The 9764-nt window shown below is 26.5% G+C and overlaps 1 protein-coding gene across 2 annotated transcripts; it reads right to left on the bottom strand.

Moving 5' to 3' along the window:
* Nucleotides 1–2354: 2354 nt before the first annotated feature.
* Nucleotides 2355–7419, bottom strand: LOC137832702 ((-)-germacrene D synthase). Of its 2 annotated transcripts, none has more exons than XM_068641019.2 (7): nucleotides 7128–7419; nucleotides 6639–6921; nucleotides 5695–6070; nucleotides 5364–5585; nucleotides 4759–4897; nucleotides 3498–3743; nucleotides 2355–2675 (listed from the first exon to the last, which is right to left on the bottom strand). In XM_068641019.2, the coding sequence occupies exons 1-7, from the start codon at nucleotides 7248–7250 to the stop codon at nucleotides 2382–2384; spliced, it is 1683 nt and encodes a 560-aa protein (XP_068497120.1). In that variant the 5' UTR covers nucleotides 7251–7419; the 3' UTR covers nucleotides 2355–2381. The 2 variants fall into 2 exon arrangements, with proteins under 2 accessions (XP_068497120.1, XP_068497112.1); XM_068641011.2 differs by having other exon boundaries at nucleotides 4759–4900; nucleotides 7128–7329.
* Nucleotides 7420–9764: the final 2345 nt, after the last annotated feature.

The following is a 9764-nucleotide window of genomic DNA, read 5'->3' as shown; positions in this document are numbered from 1 at the left end:
TTTGAGGATGGGTTCCAAGTTCTTGGGTTCTTATCAATTGGTATCAAGTTTATGGACGATTTGAGAACTTTGACTAATGACAAAACTTAAACAAAAAATTCGCATTTTTGCAATAATTAAAGTTTTAATTTCTTGTGCTTACGGGTATAAAATTCTTATTTTATGTTACCAAATTCTTCTATATATTTGTTTCTTTAAATTTAGTTTTCTTAATTTACATCATGATATTTATTTAACCACTTGCAGTATTATCTTGATGACATTCCTATTAATCACAAATCTTACATTTATATTTTATTAACTTATTATCTTATTTATCATGCTATTCACTTTGCAGGTAGTCTCATCGTGGATCAGGAAGGCTGAATGAGATCACTTTTTAGGAGATCACTTTATTATCTGCCTATATAATTTTCTACACATTCCCTGCATTTGATGTATGTAATATTTTAGATATGCACATCTTGACCTGTATCTATATGACCAAGTCATATGTTGTTTATTGCTCGTTACCCCCATTTTTCGCCGATCTGATATTGGAGTTTCATTGTTGATTTGAAATTGTTTGATTGATGGTCTGATAAGATTCATTGGTGGTCTGAAATGTTTGATGTTTTGATGATGATATATTGTTTGCTTGCATATATTGTTTGGAGAAAAGATGTTCCAAAACATTTTGTTGCAATGAGAGCTAAATTGGTTAATGCATCCATCAATGAGGTATTAATATTTAAATATTTATTGGTGTATTTTATTTTATAATTATAAACACTTAAAATTATTTATTTTAGGCATCAGATATTGGAAGTGGTGCTCCATCACCTAATCAAGTAATATGATCAAGTGTTGGAAGCAAAACTGATTAGGGATGAACAATTATGTGTGTTTTAATTTTAAATTATGTATCAACTTTTGAACAATTATGTGTGTTTTAATTTTAAATTATGTATCAACTCTTGAACAATTATTTGTGTTTTAATTTTCAATTATGTATCAACTTTTGAACAATTATGTGTGTTTTAATTTTCAATGCAATTAATGGATGCTTATAATTTTATATAGTATTTCATTTTATTAGTATTTTATTTTTTTATTATGAAAATATATTATGTTTAGTTTAATTATGCAAACCAGATTATAAAAAAGTGGTGGCTAAATTTCATTTATTTAGAATTAAAATTACGTCAATTGAAACTACCGTATTATTTTTACAATTTTATTATAATACTGATAGCTAAAAACGTCACATTATACCCTATATAATGACGCTGAAATTCTTTTCAATGAATTAAATTGACACTAATTACATATAAAATCCGCCACTTTAAACAAAGTGTTAAAGTGATGGGTGTTGCGACGAGTAGTGTAAGACCGTCATATTAAACTTTGTGGCGGCAGTTCTATGGCGGTTTGAGAAACCGTCACACGCGTATATTGTGACACTTTATACGAAAATCATTGTCACCATATACAACGTTTTTTTGTAGTGCTAGTAGTGTGCTTAATGCTCAATGATAAGGAACGACCATTGATTGTCCATAGAGCATGAATGAGACCAGGAGGTGATTTCATATTTTTGAACCCAATTCAGTTAGTCATAAGATTCAATGGTCGTAAGCGCAAAGCTAAGACTATGGTAAACCATTCCATCCTAATGCAGAGGTAAGATCATAACAGTGACTTACTGCTCTAGATAACCTTGCACAAGGAATCGTCTTTACAACACCAACACCATAGTGAAAACCACCAAAATTCCTATTACAACCATCCAAATCATGCAATCATTGTTTGCACTACAACCTTTAATCTCATTTCCCTAATTTTATTCTCCTTAAAAGTTCACCAAAAACACATAATTTCCACATAAAAAAATTGCATATATATGATGTATCCCATGTGTACCTAATTGCATAGTCTATGTGCATAATAATATCATTTTGTATCTCACATCATCACCACTTAACGTCATTCATATCAATTTAATAAAATTGATTAAATTGCTTAATTTTTAAAAAGATTTTTTTTAAAAATCACTAGATAGAAATTGGCTTTTTGACTCAATAAATATAGAGATAAAAAAGATAATTAAGCCTTTTCACATTGAAGACACGTTTCCTCCATTAGTAATGTGTGTTTTTATGAAATAATTTTGATTAATTATTTTTATGTATCCATCAAAACATATTGTTTTATGTTTAAATAGTAATGATAGGATCTATTTTACTTACCAAAACAAAATATTCAGATTATTTATTTTTTATTGATATTTTTTAAAAATGATAATTATTTAGCTCACGATAAATCATGAGGTAATATTATAGAAATTGAAGAAATAGATCAACAATGCATACATGTATAAAAGAAATAAGCGTTCAGTTTATTTATATGGGCACCTTATGAACTAGTAAAGTATTGATATAATCCTTCAATATTCCTCCTGAATGTGTATAACTATCTTGTTCTTTGTAAAGTACGTCCATCATTCGTGCAAGGTTCACAACACGCATGAGAAACTTCATTGGTACTTGAGTAGGATTAAGGCATTCTTCATTAATGTCCTTCCAACTACTCTCCACCATCTTAAGCAGTTCTTTAATGGCATTTTCCTTTGAGCTATTATATTGCTTCATATAGCAATCAAGGCTTGAGACAACGTGTCCTCTTTCATGTTCAAACTACATAAATATCACACAAATAACTAAATCCAAAGAAATTTTGACTTAAATAGGATTTTTATTTTTGAAAAATCATTAAAAAAATATTAGATAAAAACTAATTTTAAAAATAATAAATAATTAATTTTAGATTGACCAAATTAAATATTATTTTAAAAACTAAAAATTATTGACATATACACTACCAGAAAATCATGAAATAGAAACCAATTTTAGAGATAAAAAATAATTAGTTGCTATAGTAACTAAATTAGAGACCATTTTAGGAACTAAATAAAAAAAAAATTTATTATTGTTAAATAGTTTCTAAATTCATATCTAATTAGCAACCAAGGTTTTTCTACCAAATTTAGAATCAAAATAATTGGTAGTTAAAACATTTGCTATTAATTAGATACCAATTTAGAAACCATTTAACGATAATAGAAACTAATTTAGAATTTTTTTTTAGTTTTTAAAATGGTCATTAATTTAGTTACTGTTGCAACTAATTATTTTGGTATCTAAAAAATGATTTCTATTTGATGATTTTCTCGTACTATAAAAACAGCGTCTGATAATTGATGTGGTACCAAAACATATTTAATAAAAAAGTATTGTGTAATCTTGTTCTCTACCTTTCAAAAATTAGAGGAATTATTGAATCTATGGTGAATTAAAGGTTTTCCATCCATGTTGAAAACAAAATGTGTTTGTGTTCCATACATATATAACCTAGTAGTATTGAACATATGAATAAGAACAATCTTATTACTTCTTTTAAACATACTTTTTATCAATCTTCATAATTAAAAAAAATGGAAAAGGGTGTCTAATATATACCTCAGTTCCAACAATGTCATCCATGATTCTGCAAATAGTTGAAGCAGCTACAATAGTTTTTGGTTCACTGGTTGCCCATATGAGGAACTCCTCTGCAGTATCTTCCATGCCCAAGAAAGATACAGTTATCAACAAAGCAAAACCACATGACATAGTTGCAACTTCCATGTACTCCTCTACTGTTGGTGTGTGGTTCTGATGAAACCATCTTGACTCAGTACGGTAGGCTTGGACCAATCGTTTCACCTATAATTAAAAAGAAAAACACGCAACTCCTGATTATTTTTAAAAGTATATATATAATAAAAAGTAAATTTATAAAAAAAATATTAAAATAATAATATTAAAACATGTTATTGTTATATGGATGTAAGAAAAAAATGGGTTGTCAAATTATGTATAAATTAAAAACACAAATATATAATCTTTTCTCTGTTATTTTTGTCAGTGACAATAATTTTTTCTACATTATCAGGGATCAACATATTAGGTTACCCATTGAAAATGTCTGTTCTCTATATATAGGAATGTGTTCTATACAAAATCTAGAATGGACCTTTACCATAAATAGGTGAGCTTGAATAATCTTTTAAACCTAGCATATCAACCTATTTAAATAAATATAAATAATATTTTCCTATTATATTAAAAAAACTATAATGTATAAAAGTAATATATTTGACGACTTACATAAAAATATCAAAATTACAATATTATTTAAAAATAAAACTCGTCTATTTTAAGAACTTCATAAAAATAATTTTTCAAATAATTAATTTATTATGTTATATTATATGCATATTATATTATATATATAATACATATATAGATAAAAGAAAAAAAAACTAATCACCAATGGATCTATTTGGTCAAAATCCAATAAATCCTTTAACCTTTTAAAGACTTATATTTTTTTTTAAATAAGTTCATAGGTCAAACATGGTACTAGTGTTAGAATCTTTCAAAAACTACATACCTTAAGAGATTTAATATGAATGAGCTATAACCAAACTCGTACAAAATTATAATTTAATTCTAACATTGTGAAATTTTTAATTGTACATAATAAAAGACTATTTTCTTAATTCTTCTAATCATTGAAAATTATTTATGAGAAAATAAAAAATTACTCGAGATTTCAAATGCAAAAAATGTTATGACCAAATCTAAGGAATCTAATATGCAATTTTATTTAGTTTGATATTTCCTATTGAAAAAAGAAATTTTAAAAGTAACAATTTAAAAAAAAAAATAACCATACTTCATTTTTAGCATACTTCACGAAGTTTTCTTTTCCTTGATTTCTCAACTCCTGCTCTGTTTCTTCAAAGATATCCAAAAGTGCCTTATAACATAATTTCATATATTCCGGTAGATCAACCAATGAGGAGATATCCCACCTGCTAATCATTAGAAAGTTACTTTAATTTTATTTAAAGAATAAAATTAAAAAATACTAATATATTATTAAAAAAAATTATTAAATAAAAATAAATTTATAAAAAAATAATTCATTATTATATTAACTACACTATATATTATTTTAAAGAAAAAAAATATTAATATGTAAAATAATTTATAATTATTAATAAAATTTATAACTAATTTTTGAATTAATATTTAATTATTTATTAAAATTTTAACTACCAATTATTTTAATTATAAAGTTGGTAATTAAAATTTTAATAACTAATTAGATACTAATTAAAAACTTATTTATTAATAGTATAAATTATTTTAGATATTAACAATATTTTTAATTTTTATAATAATATGTAATTTATTCAATATAATAATTAATTATTGTTATATTTTAAAATTAATTTTTATTTAATAATTTTTTTTAATGTATATGGATATTTTTACCTTTCTATTGCATCGGTGAAAATCTCTATCTCATCAATGGTTCCATAGGCATCATACACATCATCAATGATGGATGTTATGGCTATTACTTTCATCAGTATTCTTCTAGCAATAAAATATTGTGGTTCATAATAGACACCAACAACCCAAAAGTAACCTTCCACAATCCTATCTCGTGCAAAAGGAAAATTTGTGGAGACATTCAAATCTTTAACCCACCACCTGTACAAAAAAATCCCAAATTAATTTCTCAGAGGAGTCGTATACTTGGATTTATTTATTTATTTATCATTAATGATAATAAAATGTTACTTTTGTAGGAAAATATTACTTGGTGTCATTGCTGACTTCTTTTTGATGGAGCTTCTGTAACATATTAAAATCTAGTTTTGCAAAGGTTAGCAAACGTTCATCATGTGAGGGATCTTCTTGGTAGAATGATATATAATATCTTGATTCTAACCTAGGCATTCCCTTGCGAAGTGATTGTCCTAAGCTATGGTGCAATAACCCAGAAAGAAAGGGACTTAATTTGGTGGTTAATGACTCAGTTAACTGAGTGAGAGTAAAACTGTATGCTTCTTGCAGTATCTCTTCTCCATGGAAGCTTAATTGGGTTGCTTCACACAAGCTTAACATTCCTTCTATATCATTCAGAATGCTTTCCTTGAATTTTCCTTCTTGGTCCTTGAATTTGCAAAATACATCTGTTTTTTAAGTAAATAATAACATGTTAAATTTCAAGATACATATTTAAATATATGATCACTATACTTAGATGCTATACAAGATGAAAATATCTTCCAAAGCCATCTAAGGTTTTTTTGAATAAATTTCTTTATAAGCATTATGATAGACATTTTTACTCACCTTCTTATAGTTTTCTATTTTAAAATGTAAATATGCACCATAATAGTATGTTTCAAATCAACTTAATTTTGATGAAGTAATTTTTGTTTAGGTTTTGCAATAAAAATTTCTAAATTTAAATTCAATAAAAGTTTACAAATTGGTTTGGACTTATCTTTTCCTCTAAACTTGACTACATAACACAGCTGTAGTGTAATGTGCAATTTTAATATGTTCCTGAAATCAGTTCTACAAATGGAAACATGTAGTATAGATGTATTAATTTTGTTTAACGACGAAAAATAAGTAGAGTTGAATTTTTTCTTAAATACTTTATTTTATTTTTTGTTGATAACAAGAAACAGTGATATAATGAAAAGTGTAAACACAGATGAGGAATTAAAGATGAACATGGCAAGATCATACCTGATGAAATACGATATCCTTGTTGTCTAAGCAAGCGAAAGAGCAAAGCGAGATGATGAAGATCATCATCATAACTTACTATATTATTCTCCTTTGTTGAAATCTCATAGATTTGATGCAATGCTTCATCAATTTCATGTTCAAAATGATAAGAAACACCCAAACGTTGGACTGAGTTGATGAAGTTCAATTTGAAAAGGAAATTGTTATCAACAAGAGAGACAATAATCTTCCTCACATATTCTTTCAATAGTGGAACTTGTTTCATGTCGCTATCATCTTCCTGCATGTAATTATGAAAACTTCGACATAAGAAACGTTGTATTTATTTTGACAGAAATAAGTAATAAGTTAGGATGCAAACAATTTCACACCATATATACATAAAGTTAATAAACTATTGTAATGAATGTATTTCTTTTATGAAATTTGATGTGAATATAATTACCATGAAATACTACAATTAATTGATAAATTTAGTACACTTACATGGAAACTAGAATCATAGGAAAGGAAATAATCACCCCAAATGGAAGGATGAAAGTTTGCAGTGTGTCTGGGTTTGGCATCCTGCGGGAAAACAGGAAGTGATGATGAGGATAGTCTAGACATGCTTGGTTTTCTATATATTCTATGGCTTTAAATTGAAGGGAGATAGGATGAATTTTGCTTTCAATATTCAAGAATCCAAACTCCATTAATTTATAGGAAAAAAAAGATGATATTAAATTCACTAACTAAGCTTCATGTAGACGTGATGACAAAATGGTTCAGATACACCACCATCATTTAAACGAGATAAATCATTTATAGATCATTTTATTTATTAAAGTATTTTTTATATTTATTTTATTTTGTTAAAGTATTAAAAAAATCATTAAAATATTACAATTTAATTTACTTTAATTATTTTTTCTTATGTTTTTATTATCAAAATATGATATTAATTATTATAATTAAGTAAATAAATTTTAAAAAAATTATAAAAATAAATAAATTAAAAAAAATTAGAAATGACAGGTCAGTCCATCAATATGACCCACACAATTGACAAACCAACAGCGGGCCCATTTGCCACCCGTACTGAAAGAGTAGTTGAAAGAGATCTTGAGACTGAATAAATCACTCCATTATTAAATTTATTGTGGTTTTATTTAAGTTTCATATTTTTAATTTCGGGACTATTTATTTATTGATTTTTTTAATTAATCTTATTTCATGCTTTTCAGTTTAAGGAATTTGAACCTTTTATTAATAGAAGAATAAAACGTATTTAAATAAATAAACAATAAAACAAAATGATAATTAAGCGATTTTTTGTTTTTTTAAATTACTTTCAGTATTTTTTTAACTGAACTGTTTATTTATATTATACTACTTTCATCTCACAATTATTTCAATTTTAATCACCTCAATAAAAGTGACACCTAATTACTTTTTACTTATTTGATTTAATTTTTTATGTTCATTTTCTTTTATTTGATAGATTGTTTTATGTAATGATAAATAATTTTTAAAGTTTCTAGTGTGAACCTAATTGATATATTAGATTTTATAATAATATTTAATATAAATTTTATAAAAAAGTAAAACTGCTTCATAAAGTAGTATATATTAATATTTTAATATATATATATATATATATATATATATATTATTTTTTTTCTTGCGAGTATGAAAACAATTTCAATTACAGTGATTGTGTGATAAATGAAATAAGATTTTATAACTTTAGTTTATAACTTAAGATTTTATAACAGGAATATAAAAATATATTTACACGTATTAAGGAGAAAAAGAAATATATTACTTTGAAATCATTTTATAATTTTAATAATAAATTCATAGGATATTATTAGTTTGAGAAAAGATTTGGAGAAAAAATGCAATGAAAATGCCAGTTAATATAGATTATTTTAAAATATATTAAACTGCAATTACTTTCTGAAGAAATGAAGTACAATGCAATGAGATTTTGAGGATAAGAATCCACGGAAAAGAAGACACAAACAAAGGGCACGTGATCATCTCAATTCTTACAGATCACTTTAAATTTGTTTTTGAAAGTTATTTGTTTCATTTTTCATCAAACTAATAATTTGAATCCTAAGATATTCTCTTTATAAACGTGTGATCTACGTATCAATGTTTTCCCTTTTTCTTGTTTCTTTCCTTTCATTAGTAGGTAAATATATTATTATGGTTAGTTTTATTGGTGATTAATTTTTTTTCATTAAAAAACTTAGAATACGAGATTTTATTCAAATAATCGAAACTTGGGTTTACTAAAATAAAAATATTTCGCGGTGCATGTCATTAAGAATACAAGTAACTTATTCCACCAATGTTTAAAAATAAATCATAATTATTTACCCAAAAACTTATCTTACAATGAAAAAATTTATTAAATTACAATTGTACTGGATATAGGGCTTAGGGCTCATACTCGTGGTTGGATCTCAGTACATGTCGTAGGTATGTCAGCTCGGCTGTTGGGTCAGTAAAACCTATTTTGGAATAATTGAAGTAATCTTTTATACGTAAATATAAAGCTATTAATAAAGGGTATTTGTGATACGCTTACTACGTGTGGGGTCTAGGTCAAGTAAATGTTTTCTCTTAACCTAAGCTTGTGTGTTCTAGGGCACGTAATGGTTAGGTTGCATGTACAAGGGTGTCCACGTAAGCATAATGTACCCCTGATGTCGGCGCATGAGTTGGTGCCCTGGTGATTATTCTAATATTATTCTATGCACTCCTTGGAGACGATATTTCGTTATGTTGTAGCACCTTAAGAGAAGGCGCCCCTGAACTAAATGTGTTTCACCTGTTGAGTATGCTTTCAGTTGAGATTAGATTCTCCTGAACGAAGAGGGGCTTGAGACCCCTGGTTAAGATATGTTGTTTCTAAGACTGAAACTGAATACTTCTTGATTTTTAGTAAGTCATTTACTGACTTGATCGTCGGAGTGCAATCAACAGGTAGGACCCTCTCTATTTCAACGGAACTACGTTTCAGAGCGACCAGAGATAAAACAAATTCTCGAAGAGACAAACGGAGCTAGAGATTGTCACTAGAGTCAATAGGCGACCAAGTCAACCGGCAAGAACAACAACTAATTTTAA

This window comes from Phaseolus vulgaris, chromosome 11 (genome assembly GCF_051622355.1).
Source record: "Phaseolus vulgaris cultivar YP4 chromosome 11, ASM5162235v1, whole genome shotgun sequence".
NCBI classification, from domain to species: domain Eukaryota; kingdom Viridiplantae; phylum Streptophyta; class Magnoliopsida; order Fabales; family Fabaceae; genus Phaseolus; species Phaseolus vulgaris.
The sequence above is the reverse complement of the archived record's forward strand: the minus strand, read 5'-3'. Positions and strand labels throughout refer to the sequence as shown.

Excerpts from the sequence above, each read along its gene's own strand:
- LOC137832702 (XM_068641011.2), bottom strand. The coding sequence starts at position 7,250 with ATGTCTAGACTATCCTCATCATCACTTCCTGTTTTCCCGCAGGATGCC. Across the intron at positions 6,922-7,127 it reads CCTATGATTCTAGTTTCCAT|GAAGATGATAGCGACATGAA; the intron begins GTAAGTGTACTA and ends AATTACATGCAG. Across the intron at positions 2,676-3,497 it reads ATGACATTGTTGGAACTGAG|TTTGAACATGAAAGAGGACA; the intron begins GTATATATTAGA and ends ATATTTATGTAG.